This window comes from Anabrus simplex, chromosome 1 (assembly GCF_040414725.1).
Source record: "Anabrus simplex isolate iqAnaSimp1 chromosome 1, ASM4041472v1, whole genome shotgun sequence".
Taxonomy (NCBI): Eukaryota; Metazoa; Arthropoda; class Insecta; order Orthoptera; family Tettigoniidae; genus Anabrus; species Anabrus simplex.
This window is the reverse complement of record NC_090265.1, coordinates 1661712793-1661725549: the sequence shown is the minus strand read 5'-3', so window position 1 is coordinate 1661725549 and position 12757 is coordinate 1661712793. Positions and strand designations below refer to the sequence as shown.

The 12757-nt window shown below is 42.3% G+C and overlaps 1 protein-coding gene across 1 annotated transcript in view; it reads left to right on the top strand.

The window, feature by feature from the left end:
• Positions 1–12757, top strand: part of LOC136863510 (tyrosine-protein phosphatase non-receptor type 9-like) — a 341328-nt gene that overhangs the window by 183459 nt on the left and 145112 nt on the right. The window contains exon 3 of the mRNA XM_068226492.1: positions 12229–12318. Within this exon, the coding sequence (XP_068082593.1) occupies positions 12229–12318 (90 nt within the window). The remainder of the gene's footprint in view (positions 1–12228; positions 12319–12757) is intronic.

Genomic DNA, 12757 nt, shown 5'->3' with positions numbered 1-12757 from the left:
CAACTTCCGTTCCGTTTGTGGGACATCTTTTAAAACTCCTTTGGAGTTCCTTTAGGTTAAATCCTCTCATGGGTCACGTAGCGTTACACATAGCGGAGATAGGCCCTTTGGTTGTTCTGTTTGTAGGAATGCATTAAAGCAGTAGTTTTTGTTAGGAGAAACATTGATAGTCGTAATGATAGTAGGCTGTTCTATTGTCTCACGTGTGGGGTGGCTTTTAAGGGACGAGAGAGAGAGAGCTTAAGTGCGTTTGCTGATCATAGTGGGAGACGACTATTCTGGCGTTCAGCTTGTAAGCAGGTCCGTACATTGGTGTTCGTCTGTTCTTATGTTCCATCTGTGAGGGGATTTTCAGGACTGAGCTCTGCCTCGGTCACAAATTGTAACACACAGTGATGGGAGGCCATTTGCTTGTTTAATTTGCGACACTCTATTGAGATCGCATATTGCAAGGCATAGTGATGAAAAATCTTCTGTTTGTCTAATTCGCAACACACTGTTGAACATACCTCGTCCTCTTGTAGGTGCTTGTGGTTCTTTACCAGTCTTGAACGAGTGCGGTAATGGATACTGTTCTTGCGGTGCAGTTGATGAGGTGGTTCCTGGGGCATTTTTCACCACAGAGCCGGCAGGTGCATTCTTCGTCTGGTTCGTGGTATCCAGCGGTTTGACATACCTTTCCATGGAATTTTCATATAGAGAAGAGGGTCGCACCAATGCAGAAGATGGAGCTTGATAATATAGTACTAGCATTTGTATCCTTTCGTGGAACGGCAGTTTGCAGTTGAATGTGTTTTCTTCATGAAATTATGTGAAATTGACCTGGCTTCTTTCACACGTTTAATACGGCATGTTCAACTCATTTTTCTCCGGAAACATGTGGCAGTAGTTTGAAGTACGATAAAGCTAGACAGAATGAGGGCGATTTCCGAATATATGATACGGTATAGTTCCCTGTCGAAAGTTGAGCGAAATTGTCCCTGTTTCTCAGTTACACACTGCTGAGTGTGTCTGACCGCTGGTGTGGCGCTGCAGGTGAAGAACCCGGAAACTCATAAATAGTTTCCCCTTACTATCTCGTCTATCAAAAAATGTAAAATAACTATTTTCTTCCTGTAAACCCACCTCGAAGTGACCCTGAATTGGTGAATATCCAGTGTTTCAGGGAACTTCCAATAAACATTTTCTGGAAAGCTTTGTTATTATCCGTCGTACGGTAAACACGTATAAACATGAAAGTTCGGAAATTGCATTTTATACAGCTTTTGTCACTGACTGTTTTTCGATTGATTTAATAATAATTTAATCTAATGTATTCACATCTGGCTACAGAAAGGGTGGGGAGCCTTTTGCCGGAGATATGTAAATCTGAGGCACCTGATAACACAGTCCTGAATGTTGGATGCTCGTTCGTATCCGATGATGTTAGCGCCAACTTCTCGCTTCCTAGTGTCCGCAACGTGTATACTTCGGAGCTCTTCGCCATCTTCGAAGCTCGGCAGTTAGCGGTGAGGCACAAACGAGTCTACTTTCTTATGTGTGCCACTTCGTCAAGTTCTCTGCAGTTTATTGATACATGTTTCCGGCAACACCTGTTGGTGCGGCAGATTCATGACCTTCTAGCTAGGTTGTGCGATGTTGGCACCAGAATCACCTTCACGTGGCTTGAAAGCCATAACGAACTGTCGGATCGAGCTGCAAAAGGAGCGGTACTTTTACCACCTAGATCTATCATCGTACCTGATACAGATATTTATTTTCAGCTACGGCGGACTGTCTTGGCGTTCTTGGAATCGGATTGGCTAGCTATCCGAACTCCTAACAAGTTGAGAACAATTAAGAAGACAACTGACGTACGGGGGTCCTTTTTCCGGCCTTCACGAAGAGAGGTTGAAGTTTTGTGTAAGCTGAGAAGAATAGGTCATGCAAGATCTGCATACTCTTACCTCAAGTATTCAAGTGTTCTGTCTGGCAGGGAACCTACGTTTCCTTTTCATGTGTTCGTTCCATTTCGGTATAATAATAATAATAATAATAATAATAATAATAATAATAATAATAATAATAATAATAATAATAATAATTCCCGCATCGAATAAGTTTTATTTTAATTCTTGTTTCCACTTTGTTTTGACAATATGGTTACCTAGTAGTACTTCCTCTTAAAACAAAAATTACCACCACCACTGAATAGCTAGATTCGAAATACTGAGTTTGGTTGAAATCTGTCCAACCGTTTTTCAGTTTTACGGTGACAGGCAGACAGTCCGAACTAGCGTTTTAACAAAATCTTCAGATTGTCATCATCGCATATGAAACGAATAAGTATCCTGAAATTTTGCTGAAATAATAAATGCACAGATACGTGACTCGTACGATTCTAAAGTTTTAACATGGATGTGGAGTGAATAATGAAACCTGTATTGTAAGGGTGGAATGACAGTATCAAACTACAGTAGAAGGATGAATAGTTAACACATTTGTCTCATTCTCAGGAGAATCAGAGACGCACGGAGTGAATTGTGCTTACGAATAACTAGAAGACAAAAGGGAATGATCGTTGTAAGGTAAAACAGTAATCAGCGTAAGCAGGTTGTTGTAATGTGTATGTTGGGTATTCAGCCCGAAGGCTGGTTTGATCCTCTGCAGCTCCGCCAACAGATGTCATAAATTGCCTAGGCGTCACTGAAGAGGCGTGTTAGGGAAATGAGGAGTGAGGTAGTTTCCCGTTGCTTTCCTCACCGAGCCAGCCGTTGCTATTACATATCAGTCTGCCAAGCCCACTGAAATGCATGCACCAACCGACCCTATGAGCGATATTTTCACACCATTCATAACAGGGACTGGCTGCATAAGCAGTGGTGTTACTAGCATCACTTATACCTCAGTCACTTTCATATTGTCAAAGCCAAGGATGAGACCGAGATAGGTCAATGAAAGTAACAAATTTCGCCCATACCAGAAGACATAGTGCACTGTAAACACTACATCTCACCAGCAAAGGCATGGTTGTTGTAAAGTGTCCTGATAAAGAGAATAGCTGAAGCAGCTTACCAGAATATGAAAGAGCCCCCGTTGCTATTTATTGGTACATGCAATATTTTATCTCTCTCTGCAGATGTCAGATCAAAATGTAGCTTCCACCAAAGTCTCATGTATTGCTGTAGCAAAGATTAGGTATATACTACCACAAACTTGTTTTTGTAGAGCTTTCTTATGCTCAACTACTCTTCCACACACGGAGTCTTTTGTGGACGGTTTAGGTGGCATAAGCCAAGAAAGTGCTCAAATTCGCCACTGATCGTCTCCTTTTAGTTGTAGGTTAATGTTTTATACACCTGAACCTTCCTCGATAAACGTTGTGCAGAAGGGTGAAAAAAATTATCAAAACCTATTCGGTGTAACACGTGATTTGCCCGCACAAACTCAAGACAAACACGTGCCGGAGACTTTACAGTGTTTCAAAAATACTCGGCATGATTTCAGGGTTGGTTTCCTCACATATAGGTAAAGGGGAAAAGTGTTTATAAACACGGGTCCAGAAATGCGTACTTTCTTCGCCTCCACGTTAATCTGATAGTAACTCGGACTTCTTCGTGTGGATCTAAGCAAAGTCTTTATTGTGTGCGACTGCTGTAAAGGATGAAGCAACACTTACAATTGTAAGGTTCTTTCAAACATAGGCTACGTACAACACCGGGCATATTCGACCGTGTTCTTAACTCCATGCAACGACGAGCACAAGCCTGCATTACGGCAGGAAGCGGGCATTTTGAACACCTCTTGTAAGGCAATGACCGGGGTATATCAGTACATGCAAGCTAGCCCACAACACCTGAGGTTCTAGTCCACGACAGGGTCTGATATCGTTGAAAAGTATGAATTTACGGACCCATGTTTATATAGACTTTTTACCTTCTCTGTGTATGTGAGGAATCTAAATCCTGAAATTATTCTGTATATTGCTAAACACCCTGTATTCATATGTAAACTAATGGTTTATTTGTGTAACTGGGTGTCGAACATCAGCATTCTGTTTAATTCTTCATGCAAACTAACGTAGTGCGGTGCGTCTTACTCCTGAACAGCGGCTCAAACCGACTCGTGCTGTGATGCACGTTAATCGTTATTTTGCTGATTAATGTGCTTTCCAGATCGTGTCTGTAATTAATCTTGCAGTGCGTCCACTGTGGTGGAAGTGAAATTCGCACCGAAATAATTATTGTTGATTTATGGATCGTATGTGCCCATGCAGTCCTCTCAGTACACTACAAGAGTTCAACATATAGAGGAAGCAGGATTGTAGTGCTGCCACATTAAATAGAAGTGGGGAGGATACGATGGATGGAATCAGAGCTCAAATGGAAAATCGGTGTGGTAAATCGCTGGAAGGTATTACGCAAAAATGAGGAAGTTATAAACATGGTGCAGTGGCATCCCTGCTCGTACCTCTTTCTCCCAACAAGTGATCAAAAAAATAAGAAGACGTCAGTTGTTGTTGAATACGGACGTACGTTTCAGTTTCTCATTCATTGTGAATGGATTAGATAGCGAGTTTCTATCAAACTGTAGCACGTGTAGAACTGAGGAGTCGTGAATACAAGAAATGATGTGAAATTCACTAAGAAGGGAAAGGGGTAGATTTATATACAAATGTACTGTACATCTGATAATCGACGGTTGTTCGATAAAAGCAGCCTAACAATATCAGATGGTGCGATGCTATCAAGATGACAGGAAATGTAATGCCTGTACGAGTCCTCTCCAGCAGATCCCAGGATGGATCCCGTTGTTGACATCGCAACGAATTTGAAATTTTTAGTATGTTCTGGGATCTTATTATCATGAAGAACTTCCCACGAACGTCCGTTAACACTCAGTCAAGTAGACGACAGCAAATGTATTGAAGGGATCTGTCTGTTTGTAGGCAAATGCGGACGTTTAGTGTCTTGCTACGAGAAATTCTATGCGTCGACTGGATGTTATTACAACTGACAGAAAAAAAAAAAAAAAAGAGATTTGCAGTTGTAATTGATCTGATAGGTTTGAGGACAATGCTCAGCAGCCACATATAGTGAATTTAGAGAAGAAAAGGTCCTTACCTGTAGGATAAATAAGGTGTTAGTGGGAGTATCAAGGTTGTAGAATTAATGGTAGATACCAGGGGAACCATTCCGAAAAGCTAATTGGATACTGTTGAGCTGTACACTAAACCTTAATTTCGAATTTAACTACACTGAAAGGCTCAACATAATTAATGGTAGTTAATAGTAATAACTATATCGACATTAGCAAGGAATTACCATATCTAATTAAAATTGAAAAGTATACTTACAAATGATGTAAACTATGGAAGCTAAACAATTTATATAGGAAATCTGCCATCTGGGCGAATGTCCTAAGTGCCGATCAGTGGCGATTGGTCTGGGAGACGTTTACTGAACTTCTGTTCTAGTATGTCATTAGCCGTTACGAATACATTCTTCAAGCATTAGGATATTCACTACTGCACATGGGAGAGTAGGGACACCAGATCCATAATATACTATATTATATCATGACCGACATTGAATTCAGGAAATATGTTTGGGATGTGCGGACATTTTGGGGATTTTTTGATGATGCATAGCACAGTCCAGTCTGTTGCGAACAAAGTATCTGTAGGCCTAGGATAGATACAGTGATATCTGTCTGCAGACGAATAAGGATAGCAAATCTCCAGTGCGAAGAAATTAAACAGTAGGCAGCAAGATCGGGATATAGAAAGATAATGGGTGGCATACAGTAATGCTACAGTTGAAACAGCAAGTGAATGACTAGGAACAATTGTGTGTGAAGATGGAGGGGGGAAAACAGAGCGGAGATCTTGGTGGAATAATAAATTGAGGACAGCTTGTAAATGTAAGCAGAACGCGTATCAAAAATGGCTCCAAACAAGGACTGATGTAGACAGGGAATTGCACTTAGATGAAACAGGACGAATTAATAATTTTTGATTCCAAGTAGTCATGGGAAGATTTCGGTAATAACCTGGAAAGGCTTGGTCAAGCGTCAGAGAAACCTTTCTGGACATAATCTTAGAAAGGGTGGGAAGAAGGAAATGAATTGTGTTTTGGGTAAATCAGGTGAACTCCTCATAGGTCGTAGGGAATCACTGGACGGATGGAAGGAATATTTTGAAAATCTTCTCAACGTGAAAGGTAATCTTTCTGTTGACGTCACGAACAACCGAGCTCATGGGGAGGAGGACAGTGATAATGAAATCGCGCTGGAAGAAGTGGAAAGGAAATCTCCACCACCACCTGGTAAATAAACTCCATTGTCACAAAGAAGTAGGAATAGAGGAAATTAGACATGAAATGAAGACAGCGATGAAATTGTTTCACGGAGTAATAAGTTTAACATGGAATCAGGTACAGTCTGATTGTCCGCCTCCGTATTGTAAAGGTTAGTGTTATTAGCTGCCGTCCGCAGGAGCTCGGGTTCGATTCCCGGTACTGCCAGAAATTTAAGAATGGTACGAGGGCTGATATGTGGTTGAAATGGTAAATGCAGCTCGCCTCCTTTTGGGATGTACCTGTAAAAAGCACCATTTCGAGATGAAGACACAAGTGTCGTGACACAGGTTTTGCCACGACGAATGACGATGAATAATCAGATTGACTTTCCTCCGAGCGGTAATGAGGGGTTGTTCAATGGGTCTGGGAGATTTGCTACGTGTGAAGAGACGAAGTCCTCTGTTTCCCAAAACCTTCCTTTAATAGTAGACTGATGAGTATGTATAATTATATACAGTATTTACAATCTCCCTTCCAACTTCAAATATCGCTAACATAGAAGACTTGAACGTGGTCGAAGTACTGAAGTGAATACTGTAAGTCCACACTTGGACCTTATTATTATTATCGGAGACCTGACTGACAAGGCTTCCGCCCGCACTCCTAGTAGACTTGTTCCAAAAAAGCCTCGACCAGGGGTGTGTACCCCTGTTTTATACCTTCACTAACTTTCGCCTCCCTTCGAGAAGGCCGTCGATGTTCTCATCCTATGGAGACTGTCCTCAGACACACAAAAACGAAATTGCCTCCTTCCGTTCACTCTCTACCCACCTTTTCTGAAGACATACTACGCTCCTTTAGCAGGGTGCAGCATGTGATTCACCTACTTCGACCAAGCCTTACTTCTAATTGCACAACTTGTTGCTTACAGCTTTTGGTGTGCTTTCAAACTCTTAAAACTTATATGATTATTAATTTACTTATATCCTTTTCCCAGCATTATAATTACGATTCCTTGGCCTTACTGCCATTACATAGTCATTACTATTAGCTTATAATTTCCCCCATAATATCAATGTATGTCTCAGCGACACCATTCCTCCTACGTTCCCGGTCAAGTGTTCGATCCTCGGAAGAATGAGTCCTGAGCTCCAACTGGAGTCGACACAAGTTTACTTTACCGTCTGAATGGACGAAAGCAGTAATTGCACCTATCTATAAGCAAAGGAACAGGAAGGTCTGCAACCGTTACCGAGGTATCTCATTGATCAATTTACCAAGCAAGGTGTTCACTGGCATTTTGTAAGGAAGGGTGGGGTCAGTGGTTGAGTGGTTTCAGACCACGCAGTGGCTGTCAGGATCATATTTTCAGTATGCGTCAAATAATTGGAAAGTACTACGAGAAGAATAGACAGTTTTATCTTTCGTAGAGATAGCGAATGCAAATGGCATTGTACGAGGGAAAAGATTTTAGCCGTACTGCAGGATTATGGGATTAAGGATAGATTACTAAAAACAATCAATGCTGACAATTCGGTTACAGTGAAAATTGCTGGTAGAATGATTTATTGGTTAAAGATACAGGAGTTAGATAAGGCTGCTGTTCATAGTTAAATGGATCATGTACTGAAAGGTATAGAGTTGTAGAAGTTGTAGTACCCAGTTCGGCCTATGCCGACGACTTGCTCTTAATGGCAGACTGTGCTGAAAGCCTGCAATGTAATATCTTGTATCTTGAAAATAAATGTAGTGAGTTTGGTAGGAAAATTTACCGAGTGAGTTGGCTATGGAGTTAGGGGCGCGCAGCTTTGAGCTTGTATTCGGGAGATGAAATGAAATGTCGTATGGCTTTTAGTGCCGGGATATCGCAGGACGGGTTCGGCTCGCCAGGTGCAGGTCTTTTGATTTGACACCCGTGGGCGACCTGCCCGTCGTGATGAGGATGAAATGATGATGAAGACAACACGCATACCCAGCCTCCGTGCCAGCGAAATTAACCTACGATGGTTAAAATTCCCGACCCTGCCGGGAATCGAACGCGGGACCCCTGTGACCAAAGGCCAGCATGCTAACCATTTAGCCATGGAGCCGGACTGAGCTGTCCCGGTGACAATGCCTAATTACAGTGACCTGTTATAAAATGCTCAAATTACATAGCAGCAGCAAAAAAGAAAGAAGAAACTACCAACAACTTCATAGGAAAAAAAAATACAAGAAAATATATTAAAGCGACAAAAATGAATGGAAAGAAATACCTGAACATTAACCATTGCTTACGACCTTTGAAACGTAATAATTAAAAATATTCTCATGTAAATTAATGCGAAAATACCTTAAAATAAAATGACAAAGAGTGGCGGTGGAGAGGAGGACGTCAAGTTTCGAGTCCGCAAAGCAAATGTCTCATTCGTTCCATTATACCCAAGTTGGGAAGAACAGTAACTTCTCACGAAAAACCAAGATCGATTTTTCAATACCAACGTGAAGTCCTTTCTTGACGCCTGTGAATCAAGGAAGATCACTAAACAAATTACACACCAACTCCATGTGTTCGTGAAACGCTGTCTGTGGCGTATCATTAGTATCAGATGGCCGGAAGTGATCACAAACGAAACCAACCAGAAACCCATTGGTGTAGAAATACTGGTAAGGAAAAGAAAGGGGGGGGGGGGTGGATAGAACACACATTAGGTAAACTGGACGGATCAGTTAAAAAGTTGGTCTTAGAATGGAATCTAAAAAGAGGGAGGAAACGCGGAGGACCTAGGAACACTTGGAGGCGAACAGTTCGAGAGGAACTGGTTAAAATGGGAAAACATGAGGTGGAGTAAGAGGCCTGGTACAGAACAGCGAATAGCGAATGGAGAGCTATCCTCGATGCTCTTTGCTCCACAGGGAGAAATAAGAATTAGATACCTTCAATATTTCCAACTGGGCGTGTTGGCCGTGCGGTCAGGGGCGCGTGGCTGTGAGCTTGTATCCGGGAGATAGTGGGTTCGAATTCCACTGTCGGCAGCCCTGAAGATAGTTTTCCGCGGGTTCCCATTTTCACACCAGGCAAATGCTGGAGCTCTACCTTAATTAAGGCCACGGCCGCTTCCTTCCCACTCCTAGCCCTTTCCTAACCCATTGTCGCCATAAGACCTATCTGTGTCGGCGTGACGTAAAACAAATTGTAAAAAAATGTCAGAAATTTTGGTAACTTTCTAGAAATTTTGCGGGTGATTTTCACAATTTCTATTCATAATACACTAGCGGAAATGGAAAGTGTTACACCATAGACACCTTGACCGAATGCAACTAAACTGATACCCCAGAATTTCCATGGCTGTGAGATATGCTGAATAAAATTTCATCCTCATACGACCTGTGTTAGCACAGGAAAGCGCCATTCCTTAATATCGCGGCTGGGGTGTGTACTTGAAGGCTGCTGAGTGTGTCTAACGTTACTGTATCTTTTCACGTAGAAATCGCATCACAGCATGCCTAGAAGACATGCACGGGCAGCTTATCGCCGTCTTTCGGACTTGGTGAAAGGTCAAATCATTGGCATGAGGAACATGGGGGCATCATACCAACAGATTGCGCAGACAGTTGGCTATAGTGCAATGACTCCAGAACAAGTAGTGACGAGATGGACTCAAGACAACAGTGTGGCACGAAGAGCAGGCACGGGTCCTTCCAGAAGGACTACACCACGAGAAGATCGTAGGATTCTTCGGCTGACCCTGACGAACAGACGGATGACGACAGTTGAAACCCGGGCAGAGGTTAGGGGCAGTGTCACTACAAACCGTCGGGAACAGATTACTGGAAGCTGGGTGAGAGTTCGAGTTGCCATGCGTTGTTCACCGTTGACACCAAACCACAGACAACGGAGACTTGCATGGTGCAGAGGCAGAATCAACTGGGACATTGAGTGGCATTCGGTGGTGTTCAGCGATAAGCCTCGCTTCTGTTTGTGGCGATCAAATCGACGTGAATATATCCGTAGATCACCTGGTGAAAGATCACAGGAAGAAGCGATTATCGATGCGCAGAATCATGGTGCGGGGAGGCATTGGATATGCCAACAGGACGGATTTGGTACTTATTGAAGGGAGACTAAATGCTCGCCAGTATGTGGCAAGAATGTTAAACTCTGTTGTCATACCCTCCATGACAAGGGTGCCAAATTACATATTTCATCAGGATAAAGCAAGAGCCCACACTGCAATTCACACCAGAAACGCCTTGGTGAATGTACGGATCCTTGACTGGCTTGCCCGGTCCCCTGATTTGTCACCCATACAGCATGTCTTGAATGTGATGGGAGGACGTGTACGGTCATATCATCCTCCAGCCAGCAATCTTCATGAACTGACAGAGCGTGTGTTTCAGGAATGGTAAGAAATCCCTCAAGACGGCATTCGGCGGGTGTTCACTTCCATGCCATGCCGAATACAAGATATACCTCATACTGATGATGACTGTGACGGATAGTTCCGAATGGAATGAAAGTTTAATCATTTAATACCTGTTACGTGATGAACATCTCCACAAAATCTGATAAATATCGGAGTGGTACTTAATGGTGTAACACTTTCCATTTCCGCTAGTGTAACTATTGTATCAGCTGTGTAATTGAGAATATCCAACGTATCGAATTGCAGATCCTTCCTCTAATCTTTATTTAACAGCACTGTTCTAAAAGTTACACCGTTTATTTCGCAGGAATTATGTTAAATTAGCAATTAGTTCCCGGTACTTGCTGCACTGGTCTTTATTCTATCTACTCTTGAACTACTTTAATATTATAACTGTCTTCAACTTCCAGAAGAGACGTATATGTCCTGGCAGGAGTTTAGGAGACATGGGACGTTGTGATTTAAATTATATCAGGGTTAAAGTTCCGGGACTTTGAAAATCCCCTCTGTCAACAAAGCGTTAAAGTCATTCTACAAACGGAAAAAGTCCCAAAAGCAAACAAAAAGGCCAGAGGGATTTAAAATCGTTGGAAGGAGCTAGAGAAATAGGCTATGTGTAGAGCCCTGCGCGGATATACAAAAATCCGCTCCCCATCCGCACTTCCTTCATCCGCATCCGCGAATGGTTATCCGCAGATATTGCAGCTATTTGGATATATTACACCCAAGGTATTGAAACGGATAGATCTGTTAACATAATACGATAGGCCTGATTTAAAGATAAGAGGCATAGAACTAAATGAGGCCACAACACTAGTTGCAAATCGAGGATTGTGGTGACGTTTAGTAAATTCTCAGAGGCTTGCAGACTGAACGCTGAAAGGCATAGCAGTCTATAATGATAATGTATGTATGTATGTATGTATGTATGTATGTATGTATGTATGTATGTATGTATGTATGTATGTATGATACCTGGATACAGTGACACGTTTGAGGCATTTCTTCTTGCGACAGCTATCGACATATTGAGCGGTTCTCTTTCAGAACCTTTGTTCCTTCCTTTCGCTAATTGCAGACAGGAGTCAGTTAGGTCAGATTTACTGTATTATGGACTCGAGGCTCTTTATATATCACCATTCTTCCGTACCATTGTCAAGGGTCGCCTCACCGCAAGCAAAAATAACTGCATGAAATGTATGAAAAACTCACTTCTCGATATTTATAGAGTATACCTCAGTTAAAATCTATGAAAATTATGTAGAAATTACCAGTAAAATTATCCGCCTGTCATACAGTTCGCATCCGCCAAGACACTAACTTTGAGGATATCCGCGTATAAAACTGCTGATATCCGCATCCGCGCAGAACTCTAGCTGTAGGCACGTTCTGATGCTCATAATTCTGGTTTAGTTAAGAATTAGTCCAGCGCAACTGATGACTCTCTTAGGAATGGTATGTCACTGCGTTAGTTGTGATTGACTCACGACCTAGTGTGTTTGCGTGTATCCTCACTCACTCCCTGCATGTGTGTTTGTGTCCAGCCCACGCGCGATGGGACCGGGGCCGCCATTGCAGTGTTCACGGCCCGAATGCACTGTCCGCAGGTGTCATCTCATCAAACAACGCTGCAGGTAAGACCCGCTTTGGCGCTTCCTTGCTTGCGTCCACTGCATATTTGCATTAGAGGGAAATTTTGACAATAAGTCATTCAAGAAACTAACAATCGTGTCCTAATTGTTGCCATGGTGCCTATGTCGCTTTCTACCTGAAGAATTAAAAAAAAAAAAAATGTTGGCCCTTTTAATAATCAGCTTTCTTCGGTGCATTTTGATCCTGTCCTTATGTTGACGTACACTTTCACAGTGGTTGCTTCGTTTATGAGTTTGGAGCTCTTGTGCCAACGTTTGTGGGATTTTTGAAATGAAAATTCGTATCCTTTAGATCCCATGGCTATGTCAAGTAAAAAAAAAAAAAAAAAAAAAATCACCGAGCAAGTGGTTGTGCAGTTTGGGTCACGTAGATATCAGCTTGCATTCGGGAGATAATGGGTTCGAACCCCACTCTCGACAC